This window comes from Nelumbo nucifera, chromosome 1, assembly GCF_055504915.1.
Source record: "Nelumbo nucifera cultivar China Antique chromosome 1, China Antique-T2T, whole genome shotgun sequence".
In the NCBI taxonomy this organism is placed as follows: Eukaryota; Viridiplantae; Streptophyta; class Magnoliopsida; order Proteales; family Nelumbonaceae; genus Nelumbo; species Nelumbo nucifera.
Window position 1 is genome coordinate 88,555,848 of NC_142649.1, and position 21,138 is coordinate 88,576,985.

Below are 21,138 nucleotides of genomic sequence, written 5' to 3' on the forward strand. Positions count from 1 at the left end.
ATGCCAAATCTCATAATCATAGTATGCTACTACAGCTAGCAAGATCCGTAGGTATTTAAGCATGGCCACAGGCGAAAGGGTTTTCTCATAGTCGACTCCCTCTTTTTGAGTGTACCCTTTCGCTACAAGACGAGCTTTATAGGTCTCAACCTTTCCACTTGTAGATCCATTTGCAACCAATTGCTTTCTCCCTAGGGGATGGGTCTATGAGAGTCCAAACTCTGTTGGTTTTCATTGAGTCAATCTCGAATTTCATGGCATCTACTCACTTCAAGGAATCTATGTCCAACATAGCTTCTACATAAGTCATGGGATCTTCCTCACAGATCGTGGCTTCCATCAAAGAACTTTCTTGATCATAGCTATAACAAAATGAAGACCTATATACCCGATCAAATCTTCTAAATTGGGTATTATTTGGAACCTGTGGAACATCTCCTACTACTCCTGAGCTCTCCTCATCAAGAACAATTTCCTGACGATGATCGTTCAAGATGTAATCTTCTTCTAGGAAGTAGGCAATTTGACTACAAAACACTTTTTGCTCTCTTCGGTCATAGAAGAGGTATCCTACAGAACCTGGGGCAGCCTACAAATAGGAAATGGGTGGTCTTAGATTCCAATTTTTTTGCACTTGTTCTTTTAACATATGCTAGACAACCCCAAATCTTCAAGTGTCTCACACTTGGTTTCTTACTGGTTCATTGCTCATAGGGAGTCTTAGAAATGGATTTTGTAGGAATCTAGTTCAACACGTATATAACGGTCTCCAATGCATGTCCCCAAAAGGATATAGGTAGTTATGAATGGACAAGAAGTGACCGGACCATATCTAATAGAGTCCGATTTCTCCTCTTCGACACACCATCTAATTGTGGTGTAGTAGGAGGAGACAACTGTGATACAATCTCATTGTCCTTAGGTAGTCCCTAGATTCGTCATAGAGATATTCACCTCATCGATCTAATTGAAGGGTTTTGATGTGTCTCCCCAACTATTTCTCCACTTCTTGTCTAAACTCTTTGAACTTTTCAAATGATTCAGACTTATGCCTCATTACGTACACGTAACCATATCGAGAATAGTTATCGATAAAAATTATGAAATAACAGTGCTGGTTTCGTGTCCTAACATTCATGGAACCACATACATCAGTATGTATTAGGTCAAGTGTGCCCGTAGATCTTTCAGGCTTACTCGAAAATCCCATTGTCCTTAGGTAGTCCCTGAATTCGTCATAGAGATATTCACCTCCTCGATCTAATTGAAGGGTTTTGATGTGTCTCCCCAACTATTTCTCGACTTCTTGTCTAAACTCTTTGAACTTTTCAAATGATTCAGACTTATGCCTCATCACGTACACGTAACCATACTGAGAATAGTCATCGATAAAAGTTATGAAATAACAGTACTGGTTTCGTGTCTTAACATTCATGGGACCACATACATCAGTATGTATTAGGTCAAGTGTGCCCGTAGATCTTTCAGGCTTACTCGTAAATCCCATTGTCCTTAGGTAGTCCCTGGATTCGTCATAGAGATATTCACCTCCTCGATCTAATTGAAGGGTTTTGATGTGTCTCCCCAACTTTTTCTCGACTTCTTGTCTAAACTCTTTGAACTTTTCAAATGATTCAGACTTATGCCTCATTACGTACACGTAACTATACAGAGAATAGTCATCGATAAAAGTTATGAAATAACAGTGATGGTTTCATGTCCTAACATTCATAGGACCACATACATCAGTATGTATTAGGTCAAGTGTGCCCGTAGATCTTTCAGGCTTACTCGTAAATGGTTGTTTAGTCATCTTACCCTAAAAGCAAGGCTCACAAGTTGGAAGATCTTCTACATTTAGAAAATCCAAAAGACCATCATTTACTAATCTTGTGATATGTTCTATATTAATATGGCCAAGTTGGTAATGCCACAAGCACGTGGGATTAATCGTATCACGTGTTCTTTTCTTGGGATAATTTCCGAAGTAGTTTCGGTTATGTTTATTTTCAGAGAATGACGGAGGACATATAAACCATTCTCAAGTTCTTCATAGGTAAGGAATTCGTTATTCAATTTAATAACAATCTTATCACTAAATAGAACAGAATAACCATCTTTACAAAATTTTGAAACTAAAATCAAAATTTTCTAAGTAACGGTACATAAAATCAATCTTTATGCATTACAATTCCTTCTCTGAAAATTAAATCTGCAGTTCCTATAGTTGTAGCTGCAACTGTTGCAGAAGTCCCCAAGTAAAGAATCATATCATCGTCATTCAGTCTTCTGCTTTCTCTGAACCCCTTCGATGTATTACATGCATGAGTAGAAGCCCGAAAGTCAATACACTAAGTTGCAAAAGTGACCAACATATTTGCCTCTATGACAAGAGATTCGAAATTACCTTATTTGTTCTTGGATTCCAGATATTGATGACAGTTCCTCTTCCAATGTCTGGTCTGTTTGTAGAAGTGACATTCTTCCGATGACTTGTCTTTCTTATGCCTTTTTGGCTTGCCCGCTTTCTTCTGAGGCCTCTTCTTGCCCTTCCTCTTTCTTTTGTCAGATTTTCCACCTTCAACAAGCATAACTACCAGCTTCTCCTTCTTGATCAGTTCTTTGGCCCTTTGCAACATATTGTTGAGTTCCTGAAGACTAACTTTTAGCTTGTTCATGTTGTAATTCATGACAAACTGATTGAAGGAGGGAGGCAGAAAGTTTAGGACGACATCAGTCCTTGTGTGATCGTCGAGCTGGAATCCAAGTGCCTTTAGTTCATTTATGTACCCCATCATCCGCATGATGCAATCATGAAACGGATGGCTCTCGGTCATCCTTGTGGTCATCAACAGCTTGAGGACCTTTTGTCGAGCAGAACGATTTTGCTCTTCATATATAGCCTTTAGACTATCCAGAGTGTCTTTACAGACTTTGATCTTATCGAATTGTCTCTATATAGTATTATCTAAAGATGCCACAACGTAACACCGGGCAAGAGAATTTTTCTCTTCCCATTCCTGATACTCCCTCCTATGTGCCTCGAAAGTCCTGTCACCCGAATGCTCCGGAGCTGGGTTCTTAGCAACTTTGTCCAATTTCTTGGACATAAGGACCAAATTAAGGTTACTATACCAGTCAACATAATTAGGTCCCTTAAGTTTGTTGTCATCCAACAATTTAGCGAACGGTCAGTGTGCCATTTCTGATAAAAGGCAACAGATATTAGTCCACGACCTAAAATTGTTTCACGTTATCTTACACAGAATGGTCTTTTATCTATGTTTCATCTCCATTTATTCGTTTTCTAGATTTTCCTCCTATCTTAGTGACGAGGATGCGGTGTATGTTCGTCCCTAGAAATGTTGGTAACCACATAGATGCATGGAGCCAACTGTTTCAACTACAAAACCCCACCACTTTCTGTGAATGATCATATCTACCCATCCAATGATCTTTCACTTTGGCCTCCATCAGACAAGGTTCACTGCCATTTTAGGTTAAACCCCACCACTTTCCAGTTTAGGATAGGCCTCTCCCACCTCAATCTATGACGTCCCTATCATCTCATGAAGCAATCCAACCAACTGGACCAGCAAAATGGATAGCCCAATATTATGGTGCATCTCCACCCACTGGTTCAACCTGTCTTCATGCTAATGATGAAAGGCCTTTAGAGAATTCATCATATGATATTCCTTATCTCTTGCACTTATATTAATCCGGAGGGAACAAAAAAACAGTCCCTAGGTCTGATTTAGGTCATACCAAAGTGGTTCCCATTGACTTTCATAAAGTCATATTCAAATGGGCCCAAAATGGGCTAGGGTTCTGCAGGATTCCTCTTAGGGAGGAAGCTGATCAGGGGCACATCGAAAAGGGGAGATCATCCAATGATCTAAGGGCACCATGGCAATGATGTGCATTCAACCATGGTGTTCGTAGAGAGCCAAATACGATTAAACATGAGCCAAGAACTTTTGGCCCATGAACGAATCACATTCAACACATCACAAATATAAGCTCATTTCACAAATTGATCCAATCAATCAAAGGCTTGTAAAACCCTAATTAATTTAACTTAACACACAATCAGCCCATTAAAAGCCCATGAATTATCTAATAATTTCATCTAGGTATATGGGCTAAATTGCAAAAAGCAGTTTGGCCCATATAGCAGTTATATTGAAATGGGCTGATGTTGCTTTAACTTAACATAAATTAGGTTTTTCAAGGGAGGGCCAAATTGGTCCATTTGATGGGCCATCAAACCCTTGGCTCATAACCGAATTTAAGCCACCTAAGATGTGACCCATGGGGGTGAGATCAGACCCCATCAAACCATTGGTTCGGTCCAACTAGTTTGGACCAAACTAGGTCAAATTGGTCTAGGGTTTGGTGTCCAAAACATGCAACAATTCACAAGAATTCAATCTGAAATTTTTAACAACTGAACATTGATAATCAATCACAACAAAAATAAATAATCAAGGGCTGAAAGTGTGATGGTCTGAATTTGATCCGAACGAACTGCAAACCTGTAAGAAACTGTTAATCGCATATTACAGTTTTTCTACAAAATCTTCTATCTTCTTCTCCACACGCTCCAGCAAGTCTTCCAAAGTAAAAAAAAAACAAAAAAGAAAAAGCTAATTTTCTATTAATTACATCAAAATAAATCCTAATACATTTTTTTCTAAAAGGAAAAAAATTATTTGCATACCAATATCAAATAAATAATTCCCGGGTGCGCAAATCTTGACACCAATAAAGAATTCGATCTCCATCACACAGACAACCCAAGAACCAAAGAAATAATAAATAGAAAAATTCTAAAATTATATCAAAATATAATAAAATTAATTTCACATAAAATCACCCAAAATCTGAGAATTGATTTCTTAGGAAACTGCTAAATGCGCAAATTGGCTAGAACAGTTATGCCGATTTCAGTTCTGTTTCAGATCTGGTTTATTTCGGTTCAAGATTGAACCTTTGGCTCTAATACTACTGAAGGAAGGGGAAATCCATCATATGGATGGCCGAACCATGTTAGATGGTTGGGTGAAATTTCAAAAATTTTCTTTTACCCTTCTTGGAATCGTATTCCTAGTTTTGGAAAAGTTGCTTTCTCTAGGATCGTTCTTGCACCGAAACCAGACCAGATTTGAAACCAACAGAAAGGAGGAAAAATACCGGATACGGATTCCACAAATGTAGCTCCCAAAGTGGAAGTTCACATCTAAAGAGAATACCAAAACCATCTTCCACTGAAGATGGCGCAGCTTGAATTGAAGTCGGTTCAGCAACATAGTTTTCAAATAACTATGATCCAACACCTTGGATCGAACAAGGGAGGTGAGCACGAATTTTCTCTGTATTTTTTTTGCAAAAATCAGAGAGGTAAATGATCGATATAAGTCCAAGAAGTGGAGGTCGAATTAAGGTTTCTGGGTGGCAAGAACCGAGGGAGAAAACTTAGAGCAGTGTGTTATCTGGAGCAATTCGCCTCCTCCCTATTTATAAACCTTAAGGAGCACCACTCCTAATTTGATTAGGAGGTTCCTAGTCCAAATCTTTATTTGGATTTGGACTCTCTAAGTGGATAAGACATATCTTCTTATCCTAATGGGTGCTCCATACCCTTATCCAAACTCATATTTGCCCAAGTCACATGACTGCTTAAGCTGTCATGTGACCACTTGATTAATCTAATTAATCATGGACTTTAGGCCCATTAAGCAAGTAGCTTACGTCCCTAAGTAGTTGCTGTCCCATTTGGTTCACTTTGTATGGCATGGAACCCCAACAATGACTCTACATAAGCCTATATGGGTTCGGCCCAGCCTCTGTGAAAAGGCCTGGCCAAATTCACTATCAAGTACAGTGAACCCCTGAATCCATCAGTATGGGCTCTTAATGGGCCCAACATTTACATTAAATGATTATTGAATCTAGCCATCCTATGAAGAACCAAGGACAATGGATTTAAGTAGGATATAGCCCATCAGGTAAACAGCCCTAAATGGTCTCTTACACTTAACCCTCAGCCCTTAATGATCAAACACTGCCTGACAAGGAAGGGCCTCTCCCTTGGCTGCAAGGTGCAGTGTTGCACTCTCTACTCGAATGGGTCCTGGGAATTAAAATCTTTTTGCAAACATTTTTCTTAAAACATATATATATATATATATATATATATATATATATATACAGAGTATAGTCTCAATCATTCACTTTGTCCGACAAAGGGGGTGATCATGTTACTATGATCACCCACTTGAGTGAACTCTCAGAATGCCCCAACATACCCAGGTTTTAACCCCCAAAGGATCTCACTGATTGGCATAATCGAATCTAGGGGTTATGTGTAACTTTACAGTTTTGCCCACCAGTCTCCAAGGTCTAGGGCCAAACTGGAAATTGGTCCGAGTTTAGTGTTTCAAACAAATACACACTACATGTGCTTTGGGTCTAACCCTGGCAGCTGAGACAGGCTGCACCAACCTTCTTGGCAGCACATTAGTGTCAGCTTGGCAGGATAAGCTTCCCCAAGTCTATCCAACGGCTGAAAACATTTTAAAATAACATGAATCTCATAAGTGTCTAGTTTAAGGGTAATTACATAGAAACACATCAATTATAACATGAAACAATTATACACTGTCTAACATGGTGCCCCCATGAACAACGAAGTCACTAGCCGGGAGAGACAAATCGTTCGGCCTCTAGTCCATACATCTTCTTCCTCTTCCTCTCCTTCTTCTTCTTCTTCTTCTTCTTCTTACAAACTAATGTTTTTTTCCTTTTATTTTCAACGGGTCGAAGCAGCTTACAGTGGCAGTCAACATTCAGCTGAACGAAGAGGTAACTCCCGAAAACTTGTGTTGGCTGGAAGATTTGAAAACACCCTTAAAAGCCAAAAGAAGAGAAAGACACAATAAAAGCTCTGAACTTGAACTTGCTTCTTCTCTTCCTCTTTCTTTCAACACAATGAAATTTTCTTTATCCTGAAGCTTTCATCACCTTCCATGGCTTCTCAGAAACACTTCTCTCGTCTCCTAGTAAGCCTCCTCTTTGTTTCTAATCTACCCATCCTTTCTTCGTCTCTTTCTACTGTATCAATCTCTGGAAACTCTAACTTCACCTTAATTTGTGCATTAGTGCCAGGACAAAACAAAACAGCATTACCATTCCTTAATTGTACTAGTTTTCCTAACAGAATTCCGATTACCCCAGCAAATTCCAGTTTTCCGATTTCTGCCACCGCCGCCGGAATTGGGTTCCTATGTGTTCTCAGGGCATCCCCTGATTCTTCTCTCATTTGCTTTAGATTCTCTGGTATTAGTACTGTTATAGATTACAGAAGAATATACAATGGTAAAAAGAAGAAGAGGAGAGAGAGGAAGAAGAAGAAGACGTATGAACTAAAGGCCAGACAATTTGTCTCTCACCGCCTGTAGCTTCGCCGTTCACGGTGGCACTGGTGTAGAGTGAAGGCGCCAGTGAACTGCAACTATTGTCTTTTTGTGTTCGGTTCAACCGGATAGAGTCGGTTGATGGCCAAACCCACGTTACTATTACACAGGACGCACTCAATCAATATGGTCAAACGTGATTGGTGGGTGCACTCATCCAGTGCACCCATGGGTGTACAGAACGCGGACTTGAGACTTTTTATAGAGTCCACGTTCTATGCACCCATGGGTGCATTAGACAAGTGAACCCATGAATCATGTTCAAACACGTCAATCAGGGGAAGCAAACATAATGTTAACTGTCAAAGGCAGCGGCCACAAAATGACAGAAGGTAAATGAAAAGGAAGCCATAGTCGCATTTTGCATTTCCCCTGTATGTTTTTCCTCCATCCACTGAACCCTATCCACACACCGGTGACCATACCACAGCGAGTGACCTGAACCAGCAGCCATCGGCAGCGAAGGCGAGAGCTCTCTGGTGGTACATTTCTGGCCTCTTCTTCTTCTTCTTCTTAAGGGGATTCTTGTGTCAACAGAAACCACCCACTTTGGACAACCATCGGCGACCATACCACAGAGAGTGACCCGAACCAGAGGCAACCACCGGAATGGTGAGAGCTTCGACGGTACGTTTCTGACCTCCTCTTCTTCTTCTTTTACTTCTTCTTACAAAGGGCTTCTTGTGTCAATAGAAACCACCCACCTGGACAACCACTGGCGGGAACAACAACCACCGGAGGGAGGGCTTCCTTTTCATTTACCTTTTGTCATTTTGTGGTCGGTTTGTGTCCAATTGAACCGCCAAACCCGTGTTAACGGGCCTTTGACCGTTACTGCCATGCTTGCTTTCCCTGGACAGCATGTTCAAATGTGATTCATGGGTTCACTCGTCCGGTGCACCCATGGGTGCTCAGAATGCAGACTCCTTTTTATGATGAACAAGTTGAAAGCATTATGGTGGCCCATGATTGCAAAGAAAAGAAAAAATGACACTCAAGCGGCCACAACTTTTAATCTTGGCATTTGACAAGTTGTTTATCTTGTTTTGAGTCCAAGTTTGATTATGAAGTCTAATTTCATTAAAATGTGATGTTTTGGCAAATTTGAGTCCATTTTGAATTTTACTATATTTAAAAACCTTATTTTTTCGGAAAAGCTGGGAATTGGAATCTAAATAATTCATTGTATAAGATCAATTTCAATAAATTAAGTACAATAATCTTTGAGTTTTTTCTTCTCTCTTCTTCTCCTTATCCTTATGAATTCAAGATGTTTGTTTTGAAAAAATGGTATTCTTACTTCACGCCTTTATTTTGATTGATGTTTTATTGTACATCACCATCACTCCTTTATCTTGAATGGCACCCATGGGCAGGCTCTCTACACATGAATAGTGCATGTGCAAACTTATAAAACATTGTATAAGGTACTCTTACTTATAAGCTTTATAAGTATTGTGTTTTATTGTACTTCAATGGCACCCATGGGCAGGCTCTCTACACATGAATAGTGCATCTCACTTGTCCAATCTTTTCCTTATAATATATACAATGTAATATCAAAACAGTAAAAATAAAAGTAGGGGTTGGGTAAATTATAAAGACCATGATCGTGAAACAAAGACCCCTTCGGTATACACGACCACAGTGTAAATTATAAACAATGTACTTTAATCCTCAGTTGGGAGAAAAACACTGTTCATCTTCCCCGACTTTATATACACGACCATAGTGTGAGAAAAATACTGTTCATGGGTGCCATTGAAGCTCGCACCTGAAACACTCGGACCAGAGACGTTGAACCCACAACCAAAAACAAGGTTTTTCAGCCGAGCAGCTCCTCCATAGCTCGCATTCAACGTTGTCGTCTCTGTGGAAAAAGCTCACCTGTACATGTAAATGTCTTTCCCCTATCCAAGATTCTTCTTGTAAGTGTAACAGAAGCTAAGGAAATCCTCGGAAGGATAGCTCGATCGATCAGTGAAAAAACTGTTCTCCTTCCTAGATGCAGACAAACTAACAACACCACAGTAACTCTCCACAATGCAGTTATCAAATATGTGAGTCGTTCTTGGATTAGGCCCATGGGTGATTACACAAGTATAATCCTTTGAAAGCTCCATCTCACTCGAAGAAAGAAAACCTGTGAAAATTTTAGGAGAGGCGGGTGCTTCGAGGCCAAAACTTGCGGACCCAAATGCAGATTTCCTTGACGAAGGCGATAAGCCGGAAGAGAAGGAACCCAATTGTGAACTTCGAGTTTTGATGCTGAACTCAGGAGGAGATTTGGCGGATTCAGTCGGAGAAAGCACAGAGGGTGGAAGAGGAGGAATTTGAATCTTCAGTTGTGATCCAAACAGAACCATTCGGCTTTCAGGTTTGGAGAAATTGTTCTCGCTTTTCTCATCATTGAGGGCGTTGACAATACCAAGACCAATGCCGCTTGAGTCTAACTGTTCCCATGGGTGCTTGCTTTCCAAGCAAGGTTCTGGGGATTTAACAAAAAGTCTATCAGACCAAAAAGGGTTACCAAGACTAGAGAATGGTTTACTATCAAGTATTGAAGATGGGCTCATGACAGCTTCAGTTTCAGAAAAACCCTTCTCAGATAAAGCAGTGAAGAGTCTTGGAGAACTGAAGAAGGACAAAGTGGGCCTTATGAATTTATCTTTGGTTGATGGAAGAGAGCCATGATCCACGAGAACTTGCTTACTAGTCACCGCTCTCGATCGCTTTCTCAACATAACCTCCCTTATCAGATTGTCGGAAGTCTAAACTTCTTTGCAGAATCGAAAAACAGGGGGATAAAATGAGATTTCCTTTTATTTGATTGGATAGTGAAAAACCAGAGCTTCTCTGGTTTCTACTTTCATGATTTTATTTACTCAGAATGCCGAAATATATACAGTCGAGATCCTACGTTTACAAGGATAAGAAGATGTACAAGGATAAGATGTATCGGAGACTCCTGATTCAATTACAACAGAGACTCCTAATTCAATTACTAATTGTAATCCTAACACCCCCCCTCAAGTTGGAGCATGCAGATTGTGAATGCCCAACTTGCGGAGAAAGTACTCAAATTCTTTGCGACCCAGTGCCTTTGTAAAAATGTCAGCCAGCTGAACAGTAGTCGACACATAAGCAAGACGTATGCAACCATTTTGAATCTCATCCCGTACAAAATGGCAATCAACTTCAATATGTTTCGTATGCTCATGAAACACTGTGTTTGTTGCAATATGCAAGGCTGCCTGACTATCACAATATAAACGCATTGGGTTTGAATGCGTAACTCCAAGAGCCAATAGCAATCCCTTCAGCCATTTTAATTCACATGTGGCCGTGGCCATAGACCGATACTCTGCTTCCGCTGAAGAACGAGCCACAGTGTGTTGTTTCTTAGTTTTCCAGGAAATCGGCGATTTCTCAAGCATAACAAACCACCCAGACAGAGAACGTCGGGACAAAGGACAGCTCGCCCAATCTAAATCACACCATGCATATAACTACAAGTCACAATCTGAACGCAACAGAATTCCTTGACCAGGATTTTCTTTCAAGTAGCGCACCATTCGTAATGCAGCCTCCCAATGTCTTTCTTGCGGCTACTGCATGAATTGGGACAGAACATGCACACAATAAGACAACTCTGGACGCGTTGCTGAGAGATAAATAAGCCTCCCCACCAAGCGTCTGTATCGCTCAGGATTAGATAAGAGGGGCCCATCTGTCAAGGCGAGATTGTGATTCTGCTCCAAAGGAAAAGGAGCAGGTTTTGCACCAAGTAATCCAACTTCAGCGATAATATCCAGAGCATACTTTTGTTAAGACAGAAAAATTCCTGTTGAGTTTCGGGCAACTTCAATGTCCAAAAAATATTTCAATGGTTTCAAGTCTTTCATATGGAAGCAGTCACTCAAATATTTCTTGAAGACTTGAATTGCCATATGATCATTACCTGACACGATAATGTCGTCCACATACACGAGGACAAGCATATGTACCATGTCTCGACAAAAGGTGAATAGGGAGTAATCTGAACCTGATTGCTGAAACCCATATGTCTTCAAGGTTGCAGTTAATTTAGCAAACCAATATCTCGGCGCTTGTTTCAAGCCATACAGAGATTTTTGCAACCGACACACCATACCTGGTTTATCTGACTGAAAACCAGGAGGCATTCGCATGTAGACTTCCTCATGAAGGTCACCGTGCAAGAATGCGTTATGTACATCCATTTGATGAAGCTCCCAATCTCTAGTTGTTGCGACTACAAGAAAGGTACCGACAACCATTTTTGTAACTGGGGCAAAAGTTTCATTATAATCAATTCCCTCAACCTGCTTGTTCCCAAAGATCATGAGACGGGCTTTGTATCTTTCCACTGTCCCATCAGCGTTGTACTTGATTCGATATACCCATTTGCATCCTATGACTCATCTTCTAGATGGCGAAGGCTCTACAGTCCATGTCTGATTATTCTCAAGTGCATGTATTTCTTTCTGCATTGCATCCCTCCATTTTTCATCCTTTACGGCTTTAGCAAAAGAAGTGGGTTCAACTCCTGCAGTGATAGCTGCCAAGAAAGCACGATGTCGACAAGAAAAATTGTTACAATTCACATAGTTATCTATGGGATAAGGACTACCTGCAGAATGTGATTGGCCGAGTGAGTTTGCAAAGGAACGCGGAGAGGGACTCAAGCGCTGTGTGGTGTGAAGCACATAGTCTCTTAACCTTGTGGACGCTGTTTCTGTCGATGCCCATGCCCCAAATGAGTATCAGAGTGCTGTTGTTGCTCAACATTGCCACCCCCCTGACGTCAGGTCTGTCTTTACTTGCATTTTCTATGGTGACATCAGAAGGATGCATGGGTGCATTGGTATTCGGGTCTACGTGGGTTCCTTCTTCTACACGGACTCCTTCTTCTACGAGTTCATTTTGTTGGTTAGTCTCCGTCTCACCATTTGCAAGTCCAGGGGAAGAAGTGGATGGTACCAACACCTTATCTGTCCCACTTATTTCACAATCTTGTGCTTTGTTTGGCCGTGCATCCTCTTTGTGTGCATACGGGAATTCATGCTCAAAGAAAGTAACATCTCTGGAAGCAAAGAGCATGCCAGACTCTAAATCATATAAGCTCCATCCTTTCTTTCCAAAAGGATACCCGACAAAAACACACCGTCTGCTTCGACTAACAAATTTATCCCTTCCATGACCAGGATTGTGCACAAAGCAATCAAAGACTCATACATTATCATAAGAAGGAGGTCGCCCAAATAAAATTTCATAGGGAGTCTTTCCCTTTAACAGAATGGACGGTGTCCGGTTGATCAGATAACATGCGGTCAAGACACATTCCCCCCAAAGATCAATAGGCAAGCTAGCTTGAAAGCACAAGGCACGGGCAACATTGAGTATGTGGCAGTGCTTGCGTTCAACCCTCCCATTTTGTTGAGAGGTCCCGACACAAGTGGTTTGATGAATACTGCCACTTTTAGCAAAATAACCAGCCAAACAGACAAACTCAGTCCCATTGTCAGTATGGATCACCTTGACAGGTTTGTTAAATTGCCTTTGAACCATAGCAAAAAAATTTCGAAGGACTCGTCCCACTTCCTTCTTATCAATCAGAAGATAAATCCAAACGTCTCTAGAAAAATCGTCCACTATGGTCAAGAAATAATGTGCACCAAAAGAAGCTACAGTTCTATAAGGACCCCACAAATCACAATGAACTAACTCAAAAATATTGAATGCTTTATTATTACTAGGAACAAACTCTTCCCGACATTGTTTAGCTCGGAAGCATACATCACAACCCTTACTACTGTCAGTATGCTTAATACGAAAATGTAGCAATTTAATAAATCTATAAGAAGGATGCCCCAACCTTTGATGCCAAATATCCAACGTTCTGCTCTCTATAATCTTCATTGCTCTTGTTGATGCAATGCTCCAGAAATAATAGAGTCCCTCTCGCTGCTCACCCGCTCCAATCAACATCCTCGTAGTGCGGTCCTGTATCACACAGAATTTGTTAGTGAACTGGACGATGCAATTCGATTCCTCAATTAATTGTGATACAGAAAGTAAATTGCAATTCAAACTAGGCACATATAAAACACTAGTTAGTTTCAGGTGATCGTCCAGTGCAATTGTGCCTTCTTTTTCTGCTATCGTCGCTTTCCTGTTTGGCAACCCGATAGAGCACAGAATGATATTCTTTATGTCTCTCATTGACTTGAGGTTTCCTATCATATGATAAGAGGCCCCTGTGTCTATTATCCATTCTAACAATTTTTGCTTACCACTTAGTCGTTGACTCCCTTTTTTCTGTGTGTTCAAAAGGTTGAGTAACATGTTCCACTGCTCACTGCTCAGTCCATTTAACCCGGTCTTGGCTGCATTGATTGGTTCTCCTTGAGACGTATTGCCTTGCGCAGAGGCTTTGGCTGTATTGGACTTAGCTTGGCTGTCACGACCTTTTCCTCCTGCCCCTGTTCGTTGTTTCTGTCCACCATGCCCTCGGCCTGTTCCATGGGTATTATTTTTCGGCCGATCACCCCACCATTCAGGGTAGACGATCAGTTGGAAACAAGACTCTACATCATGGCCTGTCTTGTTGCAGTGAGTACATACTATGTTCTTGTCTCTGCCCTCGCTTTGCCTCTTTCTTGTGTGGGCTGCAAAGGCCACAGCTTCAGCTTTCTCTTCCTTTGCGCACATCATAGTCTGAACTTGCTCTTCTTGAACCACTATGGCATAGGTTCGATTCAAATTTGGCAAGGGTTCCATACTCAGTATATGCGAACGCACACCTCCATAGATCGTGTCATCTAGCCCCATCAAAAATTGATGAAGTTTCTCTTCATCTCGCTTCTTATCCCATGCCCTGCTTATGTCACAGTTGCACTTGCCACATTGACAAGTTGGATATTGCTCATAATTTCCCAATTCCTCCCATATCATCTTGAGTTTGCCATAGTAATTCAGAATCGTCATACCTTTTTGTTTGCAATTCGCCAGTTCGGATTTGAGTTGTTGGACTCGTGGTCCATTACCAACAGAAAACCGCTCCTTTATGTCGTCCCAGAGTGTCTTCGCAATCTCTGTGTATGTTACGGTTGAACGTAAATTTGGTTCAATCGTATTCAGAATCCATGGCACAAGCATGGAATTCACCATCCACCAATCTTCTAATTCCACTGAATCTTCCGAAGGTTGTTTCACTGATCCATCGATGAAGCTGAATTTCTTCTTGGCTCGCAACGTCATTCTTATTGCTCGAGCCCATTCATCATAGTTGTCACCTCTAAGCTGGATTTGGGTGATAACGCTCCTTGGATTGTCATTGGTTGATAGAAGGTAGGGTGAGATCACGTTCCTTGGACATTGACTGCCGCCCTGATCCTTGTTTTCAGCCATGTCGAGTATAGTGTTGGTGCCGCTGAAGAGAAACTGCCGCAAAACGTTGATTCGCCGGAAGAACTCGAAGTGTCGCCACTGTTCACCAAAGAAGATGATGAACAGTGATACTTCAAAAACCAGAAGAAATGCTACCGCTGTTCTCCGAAGGAGACGATAATCACCGAAGTGCCGCCGCTGGTCCGAAAACACAGTGTTGGAATGAAAAAAACACAGCGCAGTTGATCACTAGTCTGAAAACAAAAGAAGTGCCACCACTGTTCACCGAAGGAGACGACGATCACCGAAGTGCCGCCGCTTGTCCGAAAAACACAGCGCCAGACTGAAACCACAGGGCAGAACGCTGTCGCCGCTAATCGCTGATCCGAAGTCGCCGCTGATCACCGGTTCGAAGTTGAAGAAGACGACGATCACCGAAGTGTCGCTGCTTGTCCGAAAAACACAGCGCTGGACTGAAAAGTACAATGCAGAACTTTGTTGCCGCTGATCGCTGATCCGAAGTCGCCGTTGATCATTGGTTCGAAGTCGCCGTTGATCGATCGTTGCAAAGCGTCGGACTGAAAACCACAGCGCAGAACGTTGTCGCCACTGATCGCTGATCCGAAGTCGCTGTTGATCACTGTTTCGAAGTCGAAGGAGACAATGATCACAGAAATGCCGCCGCTGGTCCGAAAACACAGTGCCGGACTGAAGCACAACACAGAATGTTGTTCGCCGCTGATCGCTGATCCGAAGTCACCGCTGATCACTGGTTCGAAGTCGCCGCTGATCGATCGTCGCTACCGCTGTTGATATCTAGAGTGCCCTGGCTCTGATACCATGAAAAACCAGAGCTTCTCTGGTTTCTACTTTCATGATTTTATTTACTCAGAATGCCGAAATATATACAGTCGAGATCCTACGTTTACAAGGATAAGAAGATATACAAGGATAAGATGTATCAAAGACTCCTGATTCAATTACAATAGAGACTCCTAATTCAATTACTAATTGTAATCCTAACATATAGATTTGTAGAATTGAACAACATAATGAAGTAATGAACTTTAGAAACTAACCTGAGTTAATTTGGGAGTAAACCCAGAAGCAAAATTTTAACTCAATAATTCGCCATGGATCGGAGAAGGTAGTATTCTGCAAACAACCTCTGCAGAATAGAAGGGAAGAAATAAGATTTGTAAGGTCCTTACTAGACCCGAGTAGACAAAAGATGGTGGCACTGGCAAAGTATCCACCTATCCAACAACCAAAAACAGAAAGCCCTGAATCGGCTTCATAAAAATTTCTCCTAAACCTCCGTAACCTCCATCATGCAACGCAACAAAACAAGGAAAAAACTGCCTTTTCCCCCTATATTCTTGCTTTTTCCTTAATGGATATGAACATTTTCTTCCCTACGATAATAATCACTCATTCACTCTTCACCGAAACCCACATAAAAACAAGCTTCATGATCAAAAAGGAGACACCAAGATCAGACGAGAATCAACAGGCAAACGGCAAAAAATCTTGTAAATTTTTTGTTTTCCATTTCTTCTTTCTTTTGGTTTTTTAATCTCCCCTTGTTTCTTTCTCCGGTATATCAGCAGAAATGACTCTAGTTCTACTTTCAACTACCACTAGACAGAAAAAGATTCAAAACGCGCAGGTGCAGACAAGACCCATAAACAAAAATAACAACAGACGAAAAACTAACGTGAAAACAAAAGGCTGAGTGTCTTTCTCCGATGGGCTTTTTGCCACACAGGCAATGACATTGAATACGAGCTATCGAGGAGCTACTCGGCTAAAAAACCTTGCTTTTGGATGTGGGTTCAACGTCTCTGGTCCGAGTGTTTCAGGTGCGAGCTTCAATGGCGCCCATGGACAGTGTTTTTCTCCCACTTTGTTCTTGTATATGAGGTCGGGGAAGGTGGACAATGTTTTTCTTCCAACTGTCCTTGGGGTCTTTTTGGCAAAACAAAGTATAGGGGGGTCTTCGTCACAGACCCCATAATACAGGAGAGTCTTTATAATTTACCCATAAAAGTATTACATGGATGAGGTTTTTTTTTTTTTTTTTGAGTAAGGATTGAACTATGATACTTTGATATCAAAAAATATTGTAACCAATCAGCCAATATACTAATGCCTCATTCGCTTTTCTTTTTGGTAAGTTACTTTACATTTACTTATATTCTTTTATTTCTCAGGTAAATAAGATATGATCATTTTAACTATAGAAATTCATTATTAAAAGGGACATTTTGTCCCATTCAAATGTTGACAACTTTCCCTCTATGTGGGAAAATTATTTATCCATCCAAGATATGGGTATCACTTTCAAAGGTAACTCCAAATCAAAAAAAGAGTCCCTAAAAGTAATAACCAATCAAATAATATTTATCAAGATTTACAGGGTTTTGATTGGTTTTAAATAGTCAAATGGCTGATGTAGGGCTTTAATGCGTTATAATTGGTTAAACAGCTCCTATGTGCAACCAATCCGGACCAAGTACGCATTTATACGCATGTGTACTCAGTACTAATTGTTTATCAACTGAATAACAACAAAAAAATGACGTATATGCTTAGAATGGGTAGTAGCATAGATAAGGTCGGACTCCTCTCTTATACTCATTTGTATGAAAACAGACTTACAATTTTAATATGTAAGTGCTTTCCCATATTGTTTCATAAAAGAATGGCAATTGTAGGACTTCAGAAACTAAAAAAGAATGGCCACTGTATAAGCTTCCATATGGCAAGGCAAATAAGTTAAAAAACAAATACATAAATAAAAATGCCCCGAGTCAGCCGTGCAACATGTCTATTCATATTTGGTATGCATTCTATATTGCACTAAGAACCTAACCCAATACGTATGATTTTACTTATTTAATTAGACCCGTTTTTCCAGAATGAGAGGACCTAGAGACGTGCTTGAAGGAGAAGCCTTCTATGAATACTTTGAAAAGCACAAGCGGTGTTGTTATTCATATTTATACTCTACAAAGTGAGACAGACTCATTAACTACAAAGAGAAAAAAAGTTAAAAGCACAATGTAAGAAGCAGAGATCAAGCATCTACGAACACCCAAAAATATCTTTATTATCATTTCAATTGGACATGGGAGGACTTGATTCAGATATGCAGGCCTTCACTCTAACCATCCATGCGAATGATGCATCGGAGACTCTCTCCTTTCAGCATGTACTCAAAAGCCTTGTTGATCTCTGAGAATGGGAGTTGATGAGTGATGAACTTCTCTAGTTCCAGTTCCTGAAGTATAAGCATAACAATGATACAGAGTCTTAGATTGACATATGTGAACCAACTAGAGGATTTAAATGAGAAAAAGCATTGAAATTGTTAATGGTGAATTGAGTGTAGAAGTTTACCTTATTCATGTATTTTTCTACAACAGAGGGGAGGTCGGAGCGTGGTTTGTAGTTTCCAAAGAAGGTACCCTTGAGAGTTCTTTCATTCAGTACATTCATTGGGTGGGTCTTGAAGACAGCATCTTTGTGAGGTACACCCACAAGAACAGCAACACCCCAACCCTGAAAAAGCATTTTAAGTATCAATTGAGATGAAATGTATGTGATGGAGATGCTGCATTTCACAGTTAGCCTAGAGAAATAATAATCCAAGGGAGAAAATAATAAGGAGAGAAATGAGGGAATGGTTGCAACATACATCATGAACACATTCGAATGCAGAGATCATAGCATTAATATTTCCAGTACATTCAATGCTCCGGTCCACTCCTCCATCAGTAATCTCAGCAATCACCTAAATGGAACATGAAAACAACAAACTTAAAATCAGAGGAAGAAAAAATCACCTTACAGGTATTAAAACTTCCATGCATATTAGCATATCAAACCACTGATGTAGGAGATGGAAAAAGGGTATTTGATCACTGGAGTTTCATATATCAGGATAAACACAAAACTTTATATACAAACCTCTTGAACCGGTTTGTCATAGTCCATTGGGTTCACAAATTCAGTGCATCCAAAATTCTTAGCTGTTGAAAAAAGGCAGAGGAAATCCCTTTAATTTTCATCTTCAATTGTAGAACATATACATTTACTGATCCAGTAGAAAAATCTTTAAAAGGACTGAACCATTACCTTCCTCAAATCTTTTTGGGTTCACATCAACACCGATAATTCTTGATGCCCCAGCAATCCTGGCCCCTTCAGCAGCCTATTCATATATTTTCAACTTGAGTCAATCCTCCATTAGAGGAATTGAAAGAACAGACATAAAAATAATTCCCCTATGAAAATAATACAAACTTACAGCAAGGCCTACAGCCCCCAATCCAAAGACAGCTACTGTTGAACCCTTGGGAGGTTTTGCAACGTTCAATGTGGCACCAAGACCTTCAAGAGAAAAATCCGAGTTTCTTAACTTGAGAAGTAGATGAATTCATAAAAGTCAGGATTGGATTAACACTTTACTCACCTGTGGAGATACCACAGCTGAGGACACAAACTTTGTCAAGTGGAGCCAAAGGATTGATCTTGGCCACACAGCCAACATGAACAACAGTGTATTCACTGAAGGTGGAAGTGCCCACGAAATGGTAAATTGGCTGGCCATTAATAGAGAACCTGGACTGGCCATCGTTAAGCATCACACCTCTGTCAGTGTTTATCCTGAGGAGGCTGCACATGTTGCTCTCCTCTGACTTGCAGTGGTCGCATTCTTTGCATTCTCCTGTGAATACTGGGAGGACATGATCTCCTGGTGCAAGATCTGTTACTCCCTCTCCAACGCTCTCCACGATCCTAAACAAAAGTTACAGAAAAATCAGAGAAACCAATTAATTGAATGACAAACTAAAGAAGTAAACCTTAAAAACCCAAAACATTTAGTACTCAAGCCGGTGGTTAATAAGCATTTCTATTAGAATCAGGTCTCTGTAATCATAAGAATGCACCCACCCTCCAGCCTCATGGCCATAGATCCGAGGAAACAGAGGAGATTGTCCCTGCAAAATTGGAAAACCCATTTTAATTTGAACATAGAATTGATGAAGCATCATCCATGATAATTGGATTATTAAGAGCAAATAAATACTAAACCGAAAGAAATTACCTTAGCCTCCCAGAAGTAGACATCAGTGTGACAGAGGGAAGTGTAGAGGATCTTCAGACGAACCTCGTTTGCCTGTGGAGGCGCCACCTCCACTTCTTCGATCACTAGTGGCTTTCCAGCTTCCCATGCAACCGCAGCTGCAGATACACAGGGAGTCAGCAAAATGTATTGTTGAAAGACTTTCCCTTTTCTAACGCTAAAGACTTGAAAAAAAGATACAGGACCAAGTGAGAGCGAGAGACTAGATAGTTGACGGGATAGCTAACAAACGAAATTAAATGTAAAAAACTTCATTTGATTATCGATTTCAAATACTTCTGTTGTCTAAGTATATTCCAGATCAGAGAAAAAAAACTGAATTATGAGGACCCAATTCACCAAGACGTCATAAAACTCAACATCAATGAAAAAGATTCAACTAAAAGCACAGTAGAAAACCCAAATTCCAGATGACCCAACAGGCAGACAAATTGGTACTGTTCTACATCTTTTCCCTACAGTAAGCTAACAAGCAAGCAGATCAATAGTATGGCATCAAAACAAACCCAAAACAGAAGACCCAAGCAAATTAATAACTAAATGAGGGATCAACTGAAAATCAGATCAGATCAGATAAAAACTAGAACGTCGCTATAGTACCTCTGCAACGAATAACCTGACCAGCAGTCGTCATCTTTCCTTCTTAATGTGGAGAAATCTCAGAAATGTATTCGAAGCTCTAGTAAACAGTGTTGGTGTGATATAAATCTGCTTTGTGGGGTATTTATATGATGAGGAGGGGTACAGAGGAAACCGAGAATAAACTTCACTGTATTCGATGCCAACAAAGAGAAAAAGATATTTTATTCTTCGAACCTGCTGTCTTTCCCATTAAAATTAGCTTTAATCAACGTATAAATACAGCGGCGGTCACTAAAAACCACTCCCAGATTTCAGTTTCATTGGTTTCTGAACACTGGTTTAATGTTTTTTACTTTTATGCAACAGGACTTCAACATAACATTTTCCTCCTTGTGTTATTCCATCTCTATCCTTTACAGAAACCACCGGATCCGTATCTTTCATATCAGGGACGGATAAAATAAATTAAGAACACCAAAGCCTGTTGGCCAGGTAAGAGATTCCAATCTCATGGTT

At 40.5% G+C, this 21,138-nt stretch overlaps 3 protein-coding genes across 3 annotated transcripts; all 3 read right to left on the reverse strand.

Annotated features, from left to right (window-relative positions):
* Positions 1-6,684: 6,684 nt before the first annotated feature.
* Positions 6,685-10,654, reverse strand: LOC148803532 (FCS-Like Zinc finger 8-like). The gene has a single exon (XM_088896460.1). The coding sequence runs from the start codon at positions 10,220-10,222 to the stop codon at positions 9,389-9,391; it is 834 nt and encodes a 277-aa protein (XP_088752586.1). The 5' UTR covers positions 10,223-10,654; the 3' UTR covers positions 6,685-9,388.
* A 2,074-nt stretch (positions 10,655-12,728) lies between these two features.
* LOC148803533 (uncharacterized) lies at positions 12,729-14,909 on the reverse strand. The gene has a single exon (XM_088896583.1). The coding sequence runs from the start codon at positions 14,907-14,909 to the stop codon at positions 12,729-12,731; it is 2,181 nt and encodes a 726-aa protein (XP_088752709.1).
* A 2,945-nt stretch (positions 14,910-17,854) lies between these two features.
* On the reverse strand, positions 17,855-20,872 carry LOC104587950 (alcohol dehydrogenase 3-like). The gene is made up of 10 exons (XM_010245740.3): positions 20,641-20,872; positions 20,002-20,138; positions 19,848-19,894; positions 19,366-19,691; positions 19,201-19,283; positions 19,029-19,104; positions 18,861-18,922; positions 18,589-18,684; positions 18,291-18,452; positions 17,855-18,171 (listed from the first exon to the last, which is right to left on the reverse strand). The coding sequence occupies exons 1-10, from the start codon at positions 20,672-20,674 to the stop codon at positions 18,055-18,057; spliced, it is 1,140 nt and encodes a 379-aa protein (XP_010244042.1). The 5' UTR covers positions 20,675-20,872; the 3' UTR covers positions 17,855-18,054.
* Positions 20,873-21,138: the final 266 nt, after the last annotated feature.